We start from the raw sequence: 19,393 nt of genomic DNA, 5'->3' as shown, positions 1-19,393 counted from the left end.
GCTCTAGCCGGCTGGGAGGACCGCGAAGAGCAGACGAGAGGAGCCGCTCTAGCCCTCTGGGAGGACCGCGAAGAGCAGACAAGAGGGGCGGCTGGAGGACCCTGGAGAGCGCAGGTGTGGCGGGGGATGCGCGGGCGGTCTCCCTCAAAACCCGTGCTGATCCCGCCCTGATCCCACGCCGTATCCCGAAGGGAGGACCCCGCATGGGAGGGTGCAGCCCCCTCCCTGCTCCCTGCAGTTCTGTGGCCCCGGAAAGCTGTGGTGTGGATCCGTTCAGGGCCTGCTCTTGAGAGGAGTGCGAGTCCCCCTATCACACAAAAAAAGGGGTCCCTGTTTGGGGCTGGTCCCATCCTGATTTCCCGCCTCAAAAGGGGGTCCCTCTTTGAGGTGGGAGGAGCCGTCAAGGTCCTCTCTCATCCCAAAATGGGGTCCCTGTTTAGAGGCTCCCATCCTGGAGCCTCATCCCAAAAGGGGGGCCTGGCTGGTGTGGGGAGCGGTCCCATCCTGGCTCCTCATCCCAAAAGGAGCTCACTCCTTGGGAAGGTGTCCCTGTTTGGGAACAGCTCCAACACCAGCCCCATTCCCACGAGACACTCCCCATAGCATCACCATCACCTGAGACACCATCCCACCCCACCCCCTTCCCAGCCCCACCTCTCCAGACCGCTGTCCATTAAACACTGGACCTTGCCCTCTTTCCGGACAGATTCCATCTTTGGATCCGAGTGCTGCGCTCCGCTTCCATGGAGGTGAGCCTGGAGCAGGTGTGTTGTCATTCCTGTGGGGTTGGCATTCCTCCTTTTACCGTCCCACTGCTCCCCATTTTCCTCCCAGGTCCCCAAAAAGCTGGTGACAACGGTCTCCGGCTGTGCCGACGATGCTCTGGCCGGGCTGGTGGCCTGCAATCCCGGGCTCCGGCTGCTCCAGGGACACCGGGTGGTCCTTCGGGATGACCTGTCGGCCATCCGTGGCCGTGTGGCCCTGCTCTCTGGGGGGGGCTCCGGCCACGAGCCTGCCCACGCAGGTGAGACCCCACCCCCCGTCCCACCTGTACCCCCCACCCATGGGCAACGGGGCTGAGCCCTCTTCCCTCTCCACAGGCTACGTCGGGAAGGGAATGCTGACCGGAGTGGTGGCCGGAGCCGTGTTCGCATCCCCATCCGTGGGCAGCGTCCTGGCAGCCATCCGGGCCGTGGCACAGGCCGGAGCAGGTTGGGAACACACTGGGGTGGAATTTTGGGGTTCCTTCCTCCAGCACTGCGTCATTCCCATTGTCTCTACATCCATCCTGCAGCTGGGATCCTCCTGATCGTGAAGAACTACACTGGGGACCGGCTGAATTTCGGGATGGCCCTGGAGCGGGCGCGGGCTGAGGGGGCCGACGTGCGGATGGTGGTGGTGGGCGACGACTGCGCCTTCGCCACGCCGGGGAAAGCCGGGCGCCGCGGGATCTGTGGCACTGTCCTCATCCACAAGGTTCTGCTGGGACCCTTTATGGGGATTTGGGGAATTCTGGGGGGTCGCTCACCCTCTCTGCCCGGGACAGGTGGCGGGAGCTCTGGCTGAGGCGGGAGCGAGCTTGGATGAGATCGAGAAGAAGGTGACAGCAGCTGCCAAAGTCATGGGTGTGTTGTGTTATCCCATGGGAATGCTATCCTGTGTCCCCCAGCCCCTGAATCCCAAAAATCCCCCTAGTTTTAACAGAACATTTCCACCTGCACAGGTACCCTGGGTCTCAGCCTGTCTCCCTGCAGCATCCCAGGATCCAAGCCCTCGTTCCAGCTGGCTGAGGACGAGATGGAGCTGGGGCTGGGTGAGGAGCGGCCCCTCAGTGTTCCCCTCGGGTCCCTGGAGGGTCCGAATGTCCCCATTCCCCCGGGGAGGTGTCACCAGGGCTGGCATGTCACACGGCCCTGTCTCCATAGGCATCCACGGTGAGGCTGGAGTGCGCAGGATGAAGGTGAGGGGGGAATTCTGCTGCTTCCTCCTCATTCCCAGATCTCCCTAGTTCTAGACCTCCCCACTCTGCTCTTCCCCTGCTCTGTGTCCCCTCCAGGTGCTGCCAGCAGATAAGGCTGTGGAGACGATGCTGAAGCACATGACGGATCAATCCAACGCTTCCCACCTGTCCCTGACCCCTGGTGAGACCCTCAAACCCTCTGTGCTCCCCAAAATCCCTCAGATCCCTGTCTCATCCTGCCCCCCATCCCGCAGGATCCTCTGTGGTACTTGTGGTGAACAACCTGGGTGGATTGTCCTGCCTGGAGATGGGAATTGTGGCTGGAGCTGCTGTGCGCTCCCTGGGTGAGTGCAGAGAGGAGCTTGGGATCCCATTCCCTGGCTCTGGCCGCTCTGGAATGCCCCCATCTCGATCCTGGATCCCACAGAGAACCGAGGGATCCGCATTGCTCGGGCCTTGGTGGGATCCTTCATGACGGCACTGGAAATGGCTGGAGTCTCCCTCACCCTCATGCTGGTGGATGAGGAGCTGGTGAGGCTGATCGGTGAGCTCCCGGTGGGAATGCAGCCTGGGATTGGGGCATGGGGGTTCCCACGTGCTGGGTGATGGGACACAAGGTCAGTGGGATGTCTGGGGGTGGAATTCCTGGCTGCTGGGTGTGCCGGTGAGGATCCAGTGGGATCCTGAGCCACCACATGTCTTTGGCTCTTCCAGATGCCAAGACCACGGCCATGGCGTGGCCCAACATTCTCGCTGGGCCAGTGACCACCCGGAGGGAGGAGGTGCCAGCTCCAGTAGAGGGACCCAGGAAGCTGCAGGAAGAGACTGGAACAGGTACGGAGCTCTCATCCCTTGTCACATCCCCTTGTGCCTCAGTTTCCCTCAGGAGTGTGCAGGGATGCATCTCCTCTCCGCAGGCCCCGGCACGGCGCGGGTGGAGCGGGTCCTGCAGCGGGTGTGCAGCACCTTGCTGGATATGCAAGATAAGCTCAACGAGCTGGATCGGGGAGCGGGTGATGGGGACTGCGGCCACACGCACGCCCGGGCAGCCCAAGGTGGGTGTGGGAACCATTATCCAGGGAATTGTGGGGAATGCTGCCCCAATGGCAGCTCCCAGGAGCGGGGAGTTCCCCAGGACATCCTTTCTTGGGATTAAGGAAACCTGGGGTGCCCCTTCCTGTAATTGTATCCTGGAATGTCTCTGCATGCAGTGGCAGCTTCCCTATGGAATTGAAGACTGTCACTGCTTGTCCCCACGAGGGACAGAGGACTCCAGGGCCACCTCCATCCCATTGTCCCTTCCATTCCCACAGCCATCCAGGAATGGATGCGCTCCCGGCCGCCTCCAGCGGCTCCAGCCCAGCTGCTCTCTGCCCTGGCTGATGTGCTGCTGGAGCAGATGGGAGGCTCCTCTGGAGTGGTGAGTGGGAATGGGGATAGGAATGGGAATGGGGGGACACACCTGGCTGCCTTTCTGGGATGGGATTGACACTATTCCCAAAGCTTTACGGGCTCTTCCTGACGGCGGCTGCCCGGAGCCTGCGTGGCCGCAGCGATTTCCCGGCGTGGGCCAATGCCATGGACGCTGGGATTGAGGCCATGCAGAGGTCAGTGCCGGGGGCTGTGGTATCCCAATTCCCCCTGGGAATCCCAATCCCCCCTGAATTTCCCTGCATCCCCCACAGGTACGGAGGAGCTGCGCCAGGAGACCGGACAATGGTAAGTGCTGGGAGAGCCCAAGAACCAGGGAGGCTTCCCGGGGGATGCCAGGGAGTTCCCGCCTGGTCTCAGCCCTGGCTCCCAGACTAATCCCACTTTTCCCAGCTGGATTCGCTGTTTGCAGCCACACAGGCTCTGCATTCCCTGCGCAGTCCTGGTGCTGACCCGCTCCAAGTGCTGGCAGCAGCCGTCCAGGTATGGAGAGCTGGGAGCTGGGATGGTGGGAAAATTGGGTAGGAATCCCTGATGTTATCCTGGAAAACACCCTGTTTTCTCTGGCAGAGGGCGGAGGCGGCAGCAGAGGCTACCAGGCACATGGAGGCTGGGGCGGGCAGAGCCAGCTACATCCGCTCATCCCGGCTGGAACAGCCCGATCCCGGGGCTGTGGCCGTGGCAGCAGTGCTGGGAGCAGTGCTGGAGGGGCTGCGAGACCCCCTGCGCACCCCCCAGTAATGACAGGTGTATCCCCAAAAATCTGTGTCCCCTCGTAGTGATAGAGATGTGTATCCCAATAAACTCTTGTGTTCTTTCAAGGATGTTTCCCAATAAACCTGAGGATGTGGCCCCCAGTAACCCTCTGTGTCCCCCATGCTAGCTTGGAGGGGTGGGATGGTGGAATTTGGGCCTGTGGGGGTGCCCCCCGTTGCTCCAGGCTGGGAAGGGAGATGGGAAGAGGGATCCTGTGACTGGGGGAGGAAGGAAACCCAGGGTGTGGAGGGGAAACCACAGCGCTCACATGGCTCTGGGCACGGGGTCTGGGGGGGATTCTGGGAAAGGAGCAAAGGAGAAGTGGGGATGGGGCAGAGCATGATCCCAAATCCCGTGGGGTGACCACAGGAAGCTGTCCCATGTCTCCAGGGAGCCAGCGAGGACAAGCCCTTGGAAGGGGCAGCTTGGCTTGGCCAGGACCTACTCCCAAGCTCCCACCTCTCCCACCCCAGCTCCCAGGCCCTCCCTTATCCCCAGGGATTTAAGTGCTGGAGCCCTGTAGAAGCCAACATTTTATTCCATATCCATGAAGTTCCGGAGTGGCTCCACCCTGAGCCAGATCCTCTGGAGTGGGAGTGATACGGGAGCTCCTCTTTGTCCCAGCAAGGCTCCGGCAGCTCCAGCTGCGGCGTTGAGGGATGGCACCAGGAAGCGCTGGGGTTTGGTATGGAGCAGGATCCAGGCAGGAGCTGGCACATGGAGGCACAAGGATGCAGCTTGGGAGTGCTGGGAGATTCCTGGGATCAGCGCTCGGCAGAGAGCAGGGGCTGTGGGAGACAGGGATGAGCTTGGATCCCTCAATCCTTTCCCCCCTCGGGACTGTGCTGGAGGGCAGCTTCCCAGTTCAGCTTTCCAAGTCCACCCAGCACATCCCATACCTGGCGGGAGTCGGGGGAGTCGGAATCTGGGCGCTTCCAGCTGGGCCTGGCCAGAGCAGCCACCACCAGCACTCCAAAAATGAGGATGAGGAGCCCCATGGTGTTGGCAAACACAGCCTCAGCTGGCAGGAGCTTGTAGTCCATAGTCCCGTTCTTTCTGGAGCAGGGAAGAGAGGCTGGGAATGTTCTGGATGTTCCCAAAACCCCCGGCCCCAAACCTTGCAGGGAAGTGTGCAGGGAGCTGCACACCTGAGGAAGTGCTCAGTTACCTTTTCTCGGCACTGGTCACTCCCAAATCCAGTCCAAATCCACATCCTGAGCACCCCCCCACCCCTGTGAGGGCTCTTCCCAAGCCCCCCTTTTCCCTGTGAGTGATCATCCCAAGCCCCTCTCCCCCGACTCTCACAGGCTGAAGAAAAGCTTCTCGTTGATTCCCGACGCGCAGGAAGCCACGGACAACATGAGGATGGTGGAGCCAAAGAAAACGTGGATGGGCTTGTAGAGTGCTCGGAGCCAGGCGGGAGCCCAGGGAAGCAGGAATGCTCCAAAACCTGCTGCCCACTGTGGGAAGAGAAGGTGAGGGCAGAAAACTTGGGATGCTGGAGGGATTGGGGGATCCAGGAGGGGTTCCCACCTGGCAGGAGAAGAGCAGGACAGTGGCTAGCCCCATCCAGCTGTGCAGTGAGTACATGTTGGGCGTCCCTTGGGAATTATGGAAGCGGAACACGGCCGCCAGCCCCAGCACGGTCAGGACGAATGCTCCCAAAGCCAAGCTGCCGTGCAGCACCTTCCAGGGAAGCTTGGGGCCGTTCCAGGTGTTGGGAATGCGGTAAACCAGGGCGGCTGTGAGGGGGGAAAAAAGTCAGGAAGGAGCCGTGCCAGGATCCCCGCGCTCCCTGTGCTCACCTGCGCCATAGAGCACCACCAATCCCGTCACCATCAGCACTGGGTGCCAGTTGAATGTCCGGGAGCTGCCATCCAGGGAAAAGCCCCCGCGCCAGTGCTGGCACCAGCTGCCCACCATGGCCACACAGAGCAGTCCCAGCGTTCCCAGGAAGGCGCAGAAAGGCAGGAAGGGCACGTCCAGCATGGCTGTGGGGTTGTGTTGGCACCTGTGGGTGAGTGAGGAGCTGGCTCAGGCTCCGGATGCGGTGCTGGGGAGGAGCCACGGAAAGGGGAACTGGGAGCCCAAACAGAGTGTGGGGGGGGGCAGCTGTTTCCCAGCTGGGAAAGGTGACAGGGATGGAGCTGCTTCCCAGCCAAGGATGGTGATCCAGCTGCTTCCCAGCCTGGAAACGGTAGCAGGGATGGATCCAGGATGGTGGCAGCTGGGGATGACTGAGGCGCCTTTTGGGGCTCTCCGACATCTCCAGGAGGAACAACGGAAAGGGGAACCGGGAACCCTGAGGGGGTGACCAGGGTCCAGCTGCGCCCGGGACTGGGCAGGAGGCCAGGGATGGAACAGGATATGCAGAGCCAAATTCCCGGGCACGGCACTCCAGGGAATGGAATGGCAGCGATGGGCTCCCGGTGTCACCTGTCATGGACCCTCTGGCAGAACCCGAGCGCTCTCATTTGCATGTGATTTGCATGTGCCCCCAGAAATGGGTATTTCTGTCCCCTCCAGGCTCAGGGGATGTCCCCACACCTCAAATCAGCTGCCTCAGGAGACACAGAGACAGGAAAGGGGTGGAGACACGCGACCCTAAGGTTCCCCAAAAACTGGGACACAGAGACTCACGGATATCCCAAATCTGGGGTACTCGGTGCCATGACTCCCCGAAATTTGGGAACACATGGCTCCACAGCCCCCTCCAAACCTGGGGCTTCCCTGGACCTGAGGACACAGCGCCCGGCCCTGACACCACCCAAAACCCAGATCACGAGGTGCCTCGGCCCCTCCCCACCCCGGAGCCGCCCCTCGGCGCTCCCAACACCGGGGCTGTACCTGGGCCCCACCGCCCCCTCCTCGTCACTGGGCGCCGCCATCTTGGCGAGAGCCGCTCTGCCTGCTCATCTCTATGGTTTTCCCGCCCACCCCAATGTGCAGCCACCGAGGGGAGCGGCGGCCAGAGCGGCCCCTGCGGGTCCTCCAGCCCTCACTTCTGCCCTCACTTCCGTCTCCGGCGGCCGTTTCCATGGGGACCAAGATGGCGGCGGCGGGTGAGCGCCCGGGGCGGGGGGCACGGCGGAGACCCACCGGCACCTCCGGGACCGGCAGCTCCGGACACAGGGGGGTTTGGGCGTATCGGGCTGGCGACCCCGGGAGTGGGAAGGGAGCCAGGGCCAGAGGGAGAGGGCGGCGAGAGGGGGCCGGGGGACTCCGCAGTGGTGGCTGTGAGAAGGGGCGGAGTGACGCGGGGTCTGGAGGGGCAGAGAGTGATCTCCTAATCCTCATATCCAGCTCTTCCCGCCTCCCCCTCCCTTATTTCCAGCCCTTTTACCTCCATTTCCAGACATTTTCTGTCCCTTGCCAGCCCTTTTCCCGAGTCCATCACCATGTCTCCCCCTCAGGGAATTCAGCCCCCAGCACAGCCCTTTTCCTGCCAGGACACGGGGGATCCCTGTCCCCTCCGTCCCTCTCCAGCCAGGATGATCCCAGAAGGGGCTGTTCCCGTGGGATACGAGTCCCACGAGGGCTGTACCTGCTCCCGTGTCCAAAAATTCCCGTCTGTCTCCTCACTCGTCTCCCTGTGCCCAGAGTGGGACATGCCCAAACCTGCTCAGAGCTGCCCATGAGCTGGGAACAGCCAGGAATAACCGGCTTGGACACTGCTTCTTGGGACTGCACGTCTCCCTCGTCCCTGGATTTCCTCATGGGGATTGGGCTGGATTTCAGGGGGAAGGGAGACACCGAACTGGAGAGGAGAGAGGGGGCACAGCTCACTGGGATTTCCTGGTTTCTGGAATCCATCCCAATCCCCGTGCTTCCCCCCCAGGTCTGGGATGTCGGGAGAGGCCCCGCTGAGCGCCCCCAGCGCCATGATCCATTGGGAATGCTGGGGCTGAGGGCTGCAAGCCCCAGGAAGGAGGATGCTCCAGCCCAGCAACTACAGCCTGGTGCTGTTCCTGCAGTTCCTGCTGCTTTCCTATGACCTCTTCGTGAATTCCTTCTCGGAGCTGCTCCGCACGGCTCCGGCCGTGCAGCTCGTCCTCTTCATGTGAGTGCGGGGAAGGTGGGGCAGCAGATCCAGGAGATCCAGGACCCCACAATCCCTCTGTTTTCCCGGCAGCATCCAGGACATCGCCATCGTCTTCAATGTCATCATCGTCTTCCTCATGTTCTTCAACACCTACGTTTTCCAGGCGGGATTGGTCAACCTGCTCTTCCATAAATTCAAGGGGACCATCCTGCTCTCTGCAGCCTACCTGGCGCTCAGCATCTCCTTCCACGTCTGGATTATGGTAGGATGGGGTGGGCATAGCTGCTGGGATTTTTCCAAGGGATAAACCCAAGGGATTTTTCCAAGGGATAAACCCAAGGGATTTTTCCAAGACCCCCAGCTTCCCACAGTCCTTTCTCACGGCCTCCCTCTGGAAGGTGCCCCATGGAAGATGTCCCATTCCTAATCCTGTGGCTGGCATTAGGCTGGGAGGGTCCTGCCCAATCCCAGCCCCATCCCAGCTCGTTCCCTAAGGGCCGTGACCCATCAGAAAATCCTCTTTCCTCAGGGAAAGCCTGTGCTAGCAGCTCCTGGTTTTTCTGGGATTAATCCCTTTACCTGGGGCAGCTCCTTCCCTTCCCACAGCTCCGAGGGCTGTCCAGCCTCCTGGATCTGTCCTGGTGGCACCTTACCCTTTTCTTTCCCAAATAAACTCCTTCCTAGCTCTTTCCCAATGGAGCAGTTCCCATCCCCTGGACACCTCCTGAAGTTCCCTCCATCCTGCTGCCCTATAGCACGAGGAATGTTTTTGGGGGTCAGGAGCCACAGCAGCTGCTCCGGTGCTGCCCACGCCGTCCGGGAAGGGGATTTGCAGGGATTTGCAGGGATCTGCAGTCTGAAGCCGGAATAGGTCCGGGCTCAGTGCCTAAATCCCCTGAGCTGCTTAACCTTTGGGATAGGGGGCTTCCCAACCTTCTCCAGGTGTTACTCCTGGCTTGACGTCCCTCTGTCCTGCTCAGAGCCTATGGAATGGGGAGAGGGGTCTGGGAGGGCTCAACAAAACTGCTCCAGGGGTTATTCCCAGTTTTCCAACCCCCTCAGAACCTGCGCTGGCGTGACTCTGGCCGCTTCATCTGGACTGAAGGTCTCCAGACCCTGTTCGTTTTCCAGAGGCTGGGTAAGGACTCCCAGGATCAAGGTGGGATCCTGCATCTTTTGGGGGTGCAGGGGGCCCTCTCTCATCCCAAAATTCCCTGCAGCGGCCGTGCTCTACTGCTACTTCTACAAGCGGACAGCTGTGCACCTGGGAGACCCCCTCTTCTACCAGGATTCACTCTGGCTCCGCAAGGAATTTGCCCACTTCCGTGGCTGACGGATCCCCAGAATCCCCTGGAGTCTCCTTGCACTCCACAGGCTCTGTCGGGGTTGGTTCCAGCTCATCCTTTCTCTGGGGACCAGCCCTTGGGATTTTGAGAGCCAGCGGGAGGCTTGTGGGGCGTCCCCACATTTCAGGGTGACAGTCCTGGTTGGGACTGGAATGTTTTTGGAAACTCTAAAGGAATAAATCGGATGTGTTTTCCAGAGGCTGCCGGGTGTTTGTGCCCACCTGCTGTCACGGCCGCACTCCCAAAGGCCTTACATTTGTAACCCAGCTCAGCGCTGCGCTGGCAGCCGCAAAACGGGGATATTCCCATATTCCAGTGTGGTATTCCTATCCCAATGGCTACGAGGGGGCGTGGTGTGGAGGGACGGGGACTCGAACCCGGGGCGTCAGCGACCGCTCCTCCAACCGGAGAGAGGCGCGGGAAGAGCGGCGGCGCGCGCGCTGCCAAACCAACGAGAGGGGAGGGGGATAGAGCGGCTCCGCCCTCGCGCGCCCGCGCCCTCAGCGCCCCCGCGCGGGCGAGCGCGGCGGCGGCGGTTCCCATGGAGATGGAAGATGGCGCCAAGGGGTGGGAGCGGGACCGGGGGGGCGAAACGGCGGATACCGGAGGATATAGGGAGTACCGGGAGGAATCCGGGCTGGGAGCGGCGCTGGGAACGGGGCTGGGGGGCGGCCAAGGCGCTGCGGGGCTCCGCGGGCCATGCCCACCCCGTGCCCCGCCTCATGGCCGCCCCGTCTCCCCTCAGGCCGCCATCGCTCTTCGGCTCCGCTGCAGGTCCTGCTCTTCCTCAACGGCTGGTACTGCGCCACATATTTTCTTCTGGAAGCGTTCGTGTTCGTGTACAAAGGTGAGTCTTTCGCTCCAGAACTCTTCCCGATCCCGCCGCGATGGGCAGGAATGTGGTGCTGAGGGCGGTGCTTTTCCTGCAGTGCTCCTCCTGCCCTATCCCGTCTCCAACTTGGTGCTGGACATAGTGCTGCTCCTCCTCTACCTCGGCATTGAGGCCACACGCATCTTCTTCGGTGAGTCCCCCCGAGTTCCAGAGGCTCCACAGGGAGTGCAGAGTCCTGGGACACCCTCAAAGAGCGTCCCTGGATGTTCAGGTTGGACGGGGCACAGAGTAACCTGGGCTAGTGGAAGGTATCCCTGCCCAGGGGAACGGGACATTTAACTTTCCTCCCCACCTAAAACCCTTTATGGTTTCCATGATCTGATCCCAACTCTGTGTTCCACAGGCTCCAAGGGGAACCTGTGCCAGCGGAAGGTGCCGCTGTCTCTCAGCCTGGCACTTACAGTGCCGGCAGCTGTGCTGGCCGTGTACTACCTGCTGCTCCAGACATATTCCCTGCGCCTGGAAGCGTTCCTGAGTGCCATCCTGCTCCTTTTCTACGGCCTGGAGCTGCTCCTGGGCTTCCTGGCGCTGCTCTCCTTCTCCAGGTGCCGCATCCTTGGAACTGGGGGACCCAGCACAGGAGCTGCCAGGTTGGTGTCGACACATCCCTGTCTGTCCTTTTCCACAGCACGGATCCCTACTGAGGGCACAGCCCAGGGACACAGGGAAGCATCACCCGTGCCAGCTCCACTTTCCAACCCTGGGAAGGGGGATGATCCCACCTTTCCCACCTGCTGCTACCTGGACATATCCCTCCCACATTTGTTGCTTCTACATGGACTCATCTCCCATTTTTCCTGCTTCCCACTTCACCAGAAACCTGCTGCCACAGGGATTCAGGCTTCCCTTTTCCCACTTCCCACTTCACTCACTACTCCCTGGACACATCCCTCCCACCTTTCCCACTCTACACTCCACTTGGACTCCTCAGAGCTTGAGCCAGCTCAAGGTATGAAGAATCCTTTTTTTTTTTCCTATGACTTTCCAGAACAATTCACTATTTTCCAATAAATATTTATTTTTACCCAGAGTCTGGGAATGTGGGTCCCCCCAGGAATGCTCAGGTGCTTCCAGCACCTCAAAGCTGGTTTGGGAAGCACAGGAGCCCATTGGAGGAGGAAGAGGGTGAGGGATAACAGGTGCAGAGCCCTCCCCAAATCCCTCCCATTCCCTCATTATCCCAAATCCCACTGTAGGAAGGCAACAGGAGCACTGTATAAAAGACTGACAACGTCATCCGAGTTTATTACACAATTCCAACCTATCCAAAGACAAATCTAATCACTGCGAGCAGGAGGGGCGGCGCCTCGCCGGGGCTTCCAGGGATTTGCTCTGCAATTTGGGGGGAAACTTTTCCCCCCTTCCACTATTTGGAAAGAAACTAAAAATCTGTGGCGGTAAGTAAAAAAAAAACCCGGAGCTTTCCCGCCGTATGCTCCCACCTCGTGGGGCTTGGGAAAATTGGGGTGGCTTTTCCTGAATTTGTGTTATTTCAACTTAAAAAGACTTCCAGGGCCTGGGTTTTCCCACCCGGGCATGATTCCAGCCCTGGAAGTCACCCAGTGTGTCCCGGCTCATCCCGACCCTCCTGGGCTCTCCCTCTCCTTCTTGGGATCCCAAGGGGACATGAGAGGGTCACAGCCTGCCCTGCCTCTTCCGCTTCCTCTAAAACAAGGAAGGCTCTGCGGGAGAGGCCGGAGCTGCCGTTTGGGTGGGAATGCTGCTGTGGGGAATGTCAGGATAGAGAGGGTGACCCCCAGCCCAGCTCCAGCCCCTTCTTCCCAGCTCCTGGAGGGTGAAGGGGCACAGGAGGAGCGTGGCACAGTGTCCTGCTAGGGTGATGGGGATGGGAGTGTCCCCAGGCAATCCAGAGGATGGCACATAGCTCCTGATGCCAGGATTAGGAGCCGTGCATCTCCAAGCCCCCAAGCTGCACAGGGAGGGCTCCATCCCCTCCGTTCCTCCCCCCAGACTGGGAAGGGCTCACAAACCTCCCTCCATGGAATAAAAGCACCATTTCTCTTTGGGTCCAAGTATCCACAGAGCGGAGCGGGATGGCCCCGGGAAGCAGCAGCAGTGGTGGGGGGGGATTCCCAAGGCCACGAGGTGCAGGCGGGGGTCCCGCCTGGAGGGGGCTGGGGGTGGCGGGGAAGGGACCGGGATGGGGCAGAGCGGCCTCGGGCACGGCGTCCTGGTCGAGGTGAGGAGATACGAGTCCATTAAAAACCACTTCCTGCCAAATTCCTGCCGGAAGAGAGGAGAGGAATGGTCGGAGCGCCCTTCCTTTATCTCTCACGCTTCCGGGGGATTCCTGAGCCTCCCACCTGTCTCAGTGGTGCCGGTCCCTGTCTCTGTCCCTGTCCCGATGCCGCTCGTGCTCCCGGCTCCGCTCCTGGAAATAATCCTCGTGCCGATCGTCGCTGTGGAGCAGATCCCGGTGCCGCCGGCTGCTCTCGCGGGACCGGCTGGGAGAGCGCTCCCGGGATCGGTGTCTTTTCCTTTGGGAAAACAGGAGACAAAACCCAAAGAGTGACTTTTAGTTGCTCACCTGTGGGGAGGATCACGTTCTCTGGATCCAGGGGGATACCTGGAGCTGCTGCTGGAGCTGCTGCTGTAGGATTTGGCCTCAATTCCATGCAGGCAATCCTTGAGGGAAGAGAGGAGGACGCGGCACCGCTCGTCGCTGGCCACACGCGACTGCTTGATGACAGCAATGGCTGTGAGCAGCGTCTCGATGGCGTTGCTGTAATCCCCTGGGGGAGCAGAGCAGGGGGTCAGGAGCGGAACCCATCCCGGGATGGGGGGACACGAGGGACACAGGAAGTACCTGCGCTGGCGCCGGACACCGCCTTGGAAATGGCGCTGCTGGAGATGGCGCGGTTGCGGTTCATGATCTCCTCAAACTCGCCTTCGCTCACAGCCGGGATCGGCGGGCCCAGCTCCCGGCTGTTGGCACAGAGGGAACCGGGAGTCAGCGGGATCCTCCCTGAGCATCCCACCCCCATTCCCGCCCGGCTCACCTGCTGTGGTTGTAGGGAGCCATGGCCTTGCCGTAGGTGTCCGGAGGGGGTCCCAGGGCAGCGGTGGGCGGCGGGAAGAAGGCGGGATTGAGGTGCAGGGCAGGGGGCACAGCTCCCGGCGGGGGCACAGCCAGGGGCGGGGGCAGCCGGGGTGGCGGCGGCAGCAGGTGCTGGTAGGGAATTCCGGGAGGAGGTGGAGGGACTCCGAAAGCGGAGGAGAGGGGAGGCGGGGGGGGCATGGGAGGGGGGGGCAGCCCCATGAGGGGCAGCGCAGGGGGGCGGCTGAAGAAGGGCAGGACTGAGGGGGGCTTCTCCATGCGGGCAGGGGGCAGCGCGTTCTCTGTCGGCGTCGCCCGGCCGTCCACTGCATCCATGGAATCTCGGGAGTGGGCCCGTGGTGGCACACCTGGAAGTGGCACAGGGAAAACAGCTGTGAGGTGCAGCTGGAGGGTGTCCAGGTCTCCGAGACCTCCTCCTCCTCCTCCTCCTCCTCCTCCTCCTCCCACCCCTGGAGGGCTGGAGGTGCCCAGAGGGAGATCCAAGCAGCCACACATAGCCTCCACTTCCATGTGTTTTTCTGCATGGTGCCCTGGGGACAGGCAGGTCACAGGGACAGGAGCCAAAAGCCACAAGGAATGGTGAGAGATCCCCAAAGGCATCCAAAGACCCGGAGAGCCTGAGATCCACACATGGATTTGGAGAGGCCCAAGCGTGGAGGAATACAAGGGGACAGAACCCAAGTGCTGACAGCAACGGAGCTCCTGCCAGAGGAAGGAAAACTCAGCATTCCAAGGGGGACAAGAAGCCTTGCTCTATCCAAGGAGACTTTGAGGATGAGACAGAAGGGGTGTGGCAGGAGCCACGGCTCCCAGCGGTGCCAGAGGGTGCATGGGAGCTCTGCTGTGCCCTGGGGGCAGCCGGAACTTGGCCCAGGGAACACTCCCTGCTCCACCTAAACTTCAAGGCAAGTTGGGACACAGCCTAAGCACCAAGCAGCTGATTCCCTCAGGCACCGGAGCCGAAGGAAGGGAGCAAAGCAGTTCTGCTGGGAAAGGGGAGTTTTCCTTGCATAAAACATGCCAAGGGATCTACAATGACTAGAGCTGGCCAAGACCTCCTTGGACACGCTCCTGCCAGGACAATCCCTGCGGATCCCATCGCATCGCTGCGGAGTGAGGCCAGGACCACCTATCGCCATTGAGGGACGCCCACGGCCAGGCCCCAGCTGGAATATTCCTCCAGTGTTGGGCACCTTACCTCCGCAGGGATGGAAAAATTCTGGAGCAGATCCAGAGAGGAGCTACTAATAGATATGGAGGGTCTTAGCTATGCTGAGAGCCTGAAGAGCTTAAGCCCATTCAGTTTGGAGAGGAGGAGGAGGAGGCTACGAGGGATCTTCGCAGTGTGGGAGCACCTAAAAGGGGATCATAAAGACTCGGGTCAGGAGCTAATCCGGCTCAAGAATGGGAAAAACAACCCCCAGACGCTCCTGGCAGGGTCTCCCCCCATCCCGAGGGCTCGCTGGGCTGGGCCTGGCAGCTGATCCAGGGGAGTTTTGGGATGCGTGTGAGGTGGAACCCCCCGCCCGTGTCACACCGGTGCCGCACTCACGTTTGCGAGCCTGAGCCTCGAACTGCGACAGGTTCTGACGGGTCGCCAGCCTCACCTCCACCTTGTCTCCATTCAGGATCTTTCCGGGAAGCAGCTCCAGGAGTTTATGGACCGAGTTCTCGGAGGCGACCACCACCTCCGCATACCTGTGTGGGAGAGAGGGAGGTTGAGCCCTGAACCCACTGCAGAGACTCCCCACACCCTCCTCCTGATACCCCCATCCCACTCTTCCATGCCCCCTCCTTACTTTTCCATGCTATTTGGGATCCTCCATGAATTCCCTGTGCCAGGCAGGAACAGCGCTGGCTGCTCCCTCACCGTCCACAAAACAACGGATGTGGCAGCGAGGACCTGGCTCCCATCATTCCCGCCTGAAATTCCATTGGCTCTCACCCCTTGGATTGGCCATTGGCTCGGTTCTCCGCGAATTTCAGTTCCACCACGTCGTAGACTCCGACGGAGCGGATGGTCTGGATCAGCTGTTGGTCAGTCGTCCACTGAGGGCATAGGGAACAGGCTGGTGTCCATGTCAGTCCCTAGTGTCCCCCACCCACCTAAGGAATGTCACCCCCAGACTCCCTCAGGGAGCTTAAAATCATCTGGAACAAGCCTTGGAAATGGATAACAGAGACAAGTTCTCCAGACAAGACAGGGCCTTCCCAAAACTGTCCCTGCATCCATGAACAGGAGAAGGTGACTCAGGAGCAGCACCCCAAAGTCACAGCTTCGAAGGGACACCGGCGGATAACCCATCCTGGAAGCTCCTCAAGGATATAAATCCCTTTTCCTTGAGGATCACAAAGCCAAGCCCAGCTCACAATCCAGCCCAGGACACCAGCTCAGGATTGAGAAGGAACAGGCCCCTCAAAATCCCTCCCACTCCCCTAGAGAGCCCAGCAGCCTCTCAGAGGTTCCCCAGGAATCCCAAATTTCCCAGGAAGATGAACTCACCCAGGAGAAGCTCCCAACGTAGACGGCGGCCCTCTTGTTCCGGAGTCCGCTGTAGGTGTACAGGATGGCTGGGGGTTTGCTGTTGGGCTTGGGAGACGGCTCCTGACGGATCTCTGGAGGCGCTTCCGAGCTGCTGGAACGCTTTTCCTGGGGCTGGGAGCTGGCTGCTAACACGTCGTCGTAGAGATCCATCTGGTCAGCATTACTGAACTCCGGGTCCTGCTGGGAAAACGTCATGAGCTCCTGGCTTGGGAAGGGCTTGGGAAGCCTTCTTTGCTGTTTCCAAACCTGCTGTCCCAATTCCCAAGTGGAATTTCCAAGCTGAGACCAAAGGTTTAAGGCCCAGATTGCTTGGGTTGGGTCTGTGCATAGTTGGGAATTACACCCACCCCTTGCCTGGGCAATCCCAAAAAACAGGATGATGGGCTCTGATTTAAAGGGATCATGGAATGGTTGGGGTTGGAATAAGGACCTTATCCCTTCCCACCCCCTGCCATGGGACACCTTCCGCTATCCCAGGTTGCTCCAAGCCCTGTCCAACCTGGCCTGGAACACTTCCAGGGATGGAGCAACCACAGTTTCCCTGGGAAATCCATTCCAGGGCCCCATCATCCTCACAGGGAAGAAATTCTTCTCAATATCTCATCTAAACCCCCACATTCCAAGGACCAGCCCACTTGGATCCCACACAACAGGAGAAGACCCTGTTGCTGCCACCAGGAAGAAATTCGCAATTTGGAGGGTTTTTCAGTGGTGAAAAATCAAATGTCCTCCAGGGATGAGCCTCTCGCTCCTTGGCAACACACACTTTCCAAAAATCCAACTTGGGAATTGCACACCCCACCTCAAACTGTCCCCAGCACCCCAAACTTGCTCATTTTTTGGAAAAAAGCTTTTTAGGGTAGGAGCTCCCACACATTGGATCTGTCCCCTTGGCAGAAGAAGCTCGGGAAGTTCCAGAGCTGGGAATTCCAGCATGTCCTAGATCTGCCTCCCAATTCCCACTCTGTCCCAGGCTATATTTAATTTGGAGTGTCCAGCAAGTGCTGTATTTACTATGGATCCCAGTTCCTTGTCCAGACTGCACCGCACGTTTCATCCCACAAAATCACTCCATGAGGATCCATCCCACAGGAGCTGGTGTGCCATAAAAACCAGGGGTTCTGCTCCCAAATTTTCAGTTCCAGGGAGTTTGGATAATGTTTTCTGCTGAAGACTGATTGCAATTGCAAACATTCCATTGGGAGCTGGACAGAGGATGCTCAGCACACAGCTTTCCACAAGGATTGCGGAAATCCGGGAATCCAAAAATCCAACCATTTTCCCTCTCCCTGAACTTTTGCATCCAGCTCTTTCCCTGGAGCTGATAAAAAAAAGAATTTGAAAAGGGAGCTGTAGTTTTGTGTTCATTCCCCAAAAAAAGCTCAAGTGTTTGGTTAATCCAACTCCCACGCTCCCACCTCCACCAGGAGCCTTTGGACACAGCCCAAGGCTGGAAGATTCCCGCCTGGAAGTTTCAGAAAGTCAAGAGCAAAAATAGGAAGGAGGGGCTAGAAGAGGAATCCCTTGGAATCCCTCAGTTTTGCTACTTAGGGGATGCTTCAGCTTGGGAGATTTTAAGGATTCTCCTGCTCCCAATCCATGCACACTGACTTGAGGTGCACAGAGACAAAGCTGGGCACTGTTAGTGGGAATCACCATGTGGGAATGTGGGATTTGGAATTACACTGGCATCCCTCAAGTGCCACAGGGACACCACAGCACCTCCCCACTGCTTTGATCCTGGGCATGGATTAATTCCAGGTTTCCTCCTGCCACATATCCCAAAGAGAGTGACATGCCAGAGTCATCGGCCTGGATCATCATTCCAGCTTTGAGAATCCTCCATCCACTTGCTCTTCCCAGGAGATTCCATGGAATATTCTCACCCAATAACCAGAAGAAGCTTCTCTTGATCACTCCAGGAGCTCTTAGGAATTCCTTTCTCCATGGTGATTCTTTTCTCCAAGTGCTTTGCTTCCAGTTTCCATGACTTTTCCTCTTGCCAACTTCCCTCCACAGGATTTCCATGGCAGTTTCTAATTTTCCAACATCTGCCTTCACACTTGCTTTCCCATATCCATGAACGCCCTAAAATCTGCTTCTCCAACACCCCCTTCCGTCATCATTTCCTGCTGTGAATCCCAGATATTCCTGGGATGGGACAAGCAGCACAGGAACAGCGAGTTCCCGCACAGCTTCCCAGCCTGGGTGATCCCGTGGATTTGGCTCCTGGTCCCCCCTCACTGTGTAATTCCCTGGAAGTGCCTCTTCCAGCTGGGATTTCTCATTTTTCCAACCAGGACACAGCTAAGCTCTTATATCCCAAACATTCCATGACCAGCCACGTCTCACAACCTGCAGGGAAACCCTTTAATCACAGCTGGAGGTGGCAGCCACTGAGATTTGGGAATGATTGGGAATGATCCTGCCCTTTTCCCAGACACACCAAGTTGCATCTTCCACCGGGATGAGCTGCAGGACACTGGGATATCATCCCAAAAAATGGAGGGGGGATCTGCACCCCCATCCCAGCCCTCACCTGGGTGAACTCCTCGTCGGCGTAGATGTCAATCAGATCCACTCCCTCGGACATATTTCCAGAGGCGGGAAAAGCGGGAGCCCGGGCTGGGACCGGGCGGAGCCAGGACACGGAAGGTGCTCTGGGAAGGAGGGGCAGGGGGTCAGTGAGGCCTCGGGGACACGGTGGCGGGGGGGTCCCCAAATCCCTGTGTGCCCCAAATCCCATTTCCTCACCCCAATCTCTGCGGGCCCCTTAATCTCCTCTTCCCTCCAAATCCCTGTGCCCCCCTAAATCCCTTCTACCCCCTCAATCCCCTCTGCCTCTCAAATCTCATGACGCCCCTAAATCCCTGTTCCCCCTAAATCCCCTCTCCCCCCTAAATCCCTGTGTCCCCCCAAATCCCACGTCCCCCCTAAATCCCTGTGTCTCCCCCGAATCCCCTCTGCTCCCCAAATCCCTGTGCCCCGCTAAATCCCATTTCCTGCCAAATCCCGTGTACCCCCCAAATCCTTCCGTCCCTCCATATCCCGTCTCCCCCCCAAAATCCCTGTCTCCCCCCAAATTCCTTGTGCCCCCGTGATCCCCCACTGCCCGCCCCCCCCCGCACCACCCCGTCCCCGCCATATGCGGCCCTGCGGAGCGGCGCGGCCCGGGCTGGGGGGTTTGTGGGCAGGGGGAATGCGAGGGGAGGGGGTGGCGGGTCGCGATATGTCGCGATAGGTCGCGCCCCCCACCCCGGGCCCCCCCTCCCCCGATCCCAGCCCCGCGCGCGCCGCCCGCGCTCACCGCCAGCGCCGCCGCGCCCACTTCCGGGCGTGGCC

General features: G+C 59.7%; 5 protein-coding genes across 9 annotated transcripts; 3 read left to right on the top strand and 2 right to left on the bottom strand.

The window, feature by feature from the left end:
* The first annotated feature begins 8 nt into the window (after nucleotides 1-8).
* Nucleotides 9-4,212, top strand: TKFC (triokinase and FMN cyclase). Its single transcript, XM_058829608.1, has 18 exons — nucleotides 9-114; nucleotides 707-749; nucleotides 835-1,024; nucleotides 1,101-1,211; nucleotides 1,295-1,476; nucleotides 1,547-1,625; nucleotides 1,724-1,813; nucleotides 1,926-1,960; nucleotides 2,057-2,141; nucleotides 2,215-2,304; nucleotides 2,388-2,504; nucleotides 2,675-2,794; nucleotides 2,878-3,015; nucleotides 3,274-3,380; nucleotides 3,464-3,567; nucleotides 3,646-3,679; nucleotides 3,785-3,874; nucleotides 3,962-4,212. The coding sequence occupies exons 2-18, from the start codon at nucleotides 744-746 to the stop codon at nucleotides 4,130-4,132; spliced, it is 1,749 nt and encodes a 582-aa protein (XP_058685591.1). The 5' UTR covers nucleotides 9-114; nucleotides 707-743; the 3' UTR covers nucleotides 4,133-4,212.
* A 450-nt stretch (nucleotides 4,213-4,662) lies between these two features.
* Nucleotides 4,663-7,117, bottom strand: LOC131574841 (lysosomal membrane ascorbate-dependent ferrireductase CYB561A3). The gene is made up of 6 exons (XM_058829615.1): nucleotides 6,995-7,117; nucleotides 5,953-6,158; nucleotides 5,681-5,889; nucleotides 5,453-5,607; nucleotides 5,047-5,203; nucleotides 4,663-4,935 (listed from the first exon to the last, which is right to left on the bottom strand). Exons 1-6 carry the CDS (start codon nucleotides 7,033-7,035, stop codon nucleotides 4,912-4,914), a joined length of 792 nt encoding a protein of 263 aa, XP_058685598.1. The 5' UTR covers nucleotides 7,036-7,117; the 3' UTR covers nucleotides 4,663-4,911.
* TMEM138 (transmembrane protein 138) lies at nucleotides 7,079-10,382 on the top strand. Of its 2 annotated transcripts, XR_009276596.1 has the most exons (6): nucleotides 7,079-7,209; nucleotides 7,986-8,207; nucleotides 8,280-8,451; nucleotides 9,252-9,327; nucleotides 9,410-9,574; nucleotides 10,281-10,382. XR_009276596.1 is itself a non-coding variant. In XM_058829616.1 (5 exons), the coding sequence occupies exons 2-5, from the start codon at nucleotides 8,080-8,082 to the stop codon at nucleotides 9,520-9,522; spliced, it is 489 nt and encodes a 162-aa protein (XP_058685599.1). In that variant the 5' UTR covers nucleotides 7,079-7,209; nucleotides 7,986-8,079; the 3' UTR covers nucleotides 9,523-9,734. The 2 variants fall into 2 exon arrangements, 1 of the variants encoding a protein (XP_058685599.1); XM_058829616.1 differs by lacking the exon at nucleotides 10,281-10,382 and having other exon boundaries at nucleotides 9,410-9,734.
* Nucleotides 10,055-11,708, top strand: TMEM216 (transmembrane protein 216). 3 transcript variants are annotated; one of them, XM_058829612.1, is made up of 6 exons: nucleotides 10,055-10,102; nucleotides 10,281-10,382; nucleotides 10,465-10,557; nucleotides 10,771-11,017; nucleotides 11,244-11,376; nucleotides 11,457-11,708. In XM_058829612.1, exons 1-6 carry the CDS (start codon nucleotides 10,090-10,092, stop codon nucleotides 11,706-11,708), a joined length of 840 nt encoding a protein of 279 aa, XP_058685595.1. In that variant the 5' UTR covers nucleotides 10,055-10,089. The 3 variants fall into 3 exon arrangements, with proteins under 3 accessions (XP_058685595.1, XP_058685596.1, XP_058685597.1); XM_058829613.1 differs by lacking the exon at nucleotides 11,244-11,376 and having other exon boundaries at nucleotides 11,624-11,708; XM_058829614.1 differs by lacking the exon at nucleotides 11,457-11,708 and having other exon boundaries at nucleotides 10,771-10,972; nucleotides 11,056-11,384.
* Nucleotides 11,645-19,386, bottom strand: CPSF7 (cleavage and polyadenylation specific factor 7). 2 transcript variants are annotated; one of them, XM_058829611.1, is made up of 10 exons: nucleotides 19,359-19,386; nucleotides 18,591-18,711; nucleotides 16,010-16,228; nucleotides 15,452-15,555; nucleotides 15,059-15,204; nucleotides 13,448-13,853; nucleotides 13,255-13,373; nucleotides 13,015-13,180; nucleotides 12,752-12,925; nucleotides 11,645-12,671 (listed from the first exon to the last, which is right to left on the bottom strand). In XM_058829611.1, the coding sequence occupies exons 2-9, from the start codon at nucleotides 18,642-18,644 to the stop codon at nucleotides 12,757-12,759; spliced, it is 1,383 nt and encodes a 460-aa protein (XP_058685594.1). In that variant the 5' UTR covers nucleotides 18,645-18,711; nucleotides 19,359-19,386; the 3' UTR covers nucleotides 11,645-12,671; nucleotides 12,752-12,756. The 2 variants fall into 2 exon arrangements, with proteins under 2 accessions (XP_058685594.1, XP_058685593.1); XM_058829610.1 differs by lacking the exon at nucleotides 19,359-19,386 and having other exon boundaries at nucleotides 18,591-18,897.
* Between the last annotated feature and the right edge of the window lie 7 nt (nucleotides 19,387-19,393).

Source organism: Poecile atricapillus, chromosome 1 (assembly GCF_030490865.1).
Source record: "Poecile atricapillus isolate bPoeAtr1 chromosome 1, bPoeAtr1.hap1, whole genome shotgun sequence".
NCBI lineage: Eukaryota > Metazoa > Chordata > Aves > Passeriformes > Paridae > Poecile > Poecile atricapillus.
This window is presented reverse-complemented; position numbering and strand designations above follow the sequence as displayed.

Bases quoted from the DNA above. Each gene is read 5' to 3' on its own strand.
- TKFC (XM_058829608.1), top strand. The intron at 2,505-2,674 runs GTGAGCTCCCGG...TGGCTCTTCCAG, and splicing joins GGAGCTGGTGAGGCTGATCG to ATGCCAAGACCACGGCCATG. The intron at 3,680-3,784 runs GTAAGTGCTGGG...CACTTTTCCCAG, and splicing joins CGCCAGGAGACCGGACAATG to CTGGATTCGCTGTTTGCAGC.
- LOC131574841 (XM_058829615.1), bottom strand. From the start codon at position 7,035: ATGGCGGCGCCCAGTGACGAGGAGGGGGCGGTGGGGCCCAG. The intron at 5,204-5,452 runs GTGAGAGTCGGG...TCCCTGCTCCAG, and splicing joins GAGAAGCTTTTCTTCAGCCT to AAAGAACGGGACTATGGACT. The intron at 4,936-5,046 runs GTATGGGATGTG...TGTCTCCCACAG, and splicing joins ACTCCCCCGACTCCCGCCAG to CCCCTGCTCTCTGCCGAGCG.
- TMEM138 (XM_058829616.1), top strand. From the start codon at position 8,080: ATGCTCCAGCCCAGCAACTACAGCCTGGTGCTGTTCCTGCAGTTCCTG. The intron at 8,208-8,279 runs GTGAGTGCGGGG...TTTTCCCGGCAG, and splicing joins GTGCAGCTCGTCCTCTTCAT to CATCCAGGACATCGCCATCG. The intron at 8,452-9,251 runs GTAGGATGGGGT...CAACCCCCTCAG, and splicing joins CCTTCCACGTCTGGATTATG to AACCTGCGCTGGCGTGACTC.
- TMEM216 (XM_058829612.1), top strand. The intron at 10,383-10,464 runs GTGAGTCTTTCG...CTTTTCCTGCAG, and splicing joins GTTCGTGTTCGTGTACAAAG to TGCTCCTCCTGCCCTATCCC. The intron at 10,558-10,770 runs GTGAGTCCCCCC...TGTGTTCCACAG, and splicing joins GGCCACACGCATCTTCTTCG to GCTCCAAGGGGAACCTGTGC.
- CPSF7 (XM_058829610.1), bottom strand. From the start codon at position 18,797: ATGGGATTTGGGGCACACAGGGATTTGGGGACCCCCCCGCCACCGTGT. The intron at 15,205-15,451 runs GTGAGAGCCAAT...TCTCCCACACAG, and splicing joins GCCAATGGCCAATCCAAGGG to GTATGCGGAGGTGGTGGTCG. The intron at 13,854-15,058 runs GTGAGTGCGGCA...TGCCACTTCCAG, and splicing joins CGAGGCTCAGGCTCGCAAAC to GTGTGCCACCACGGGCCCAC.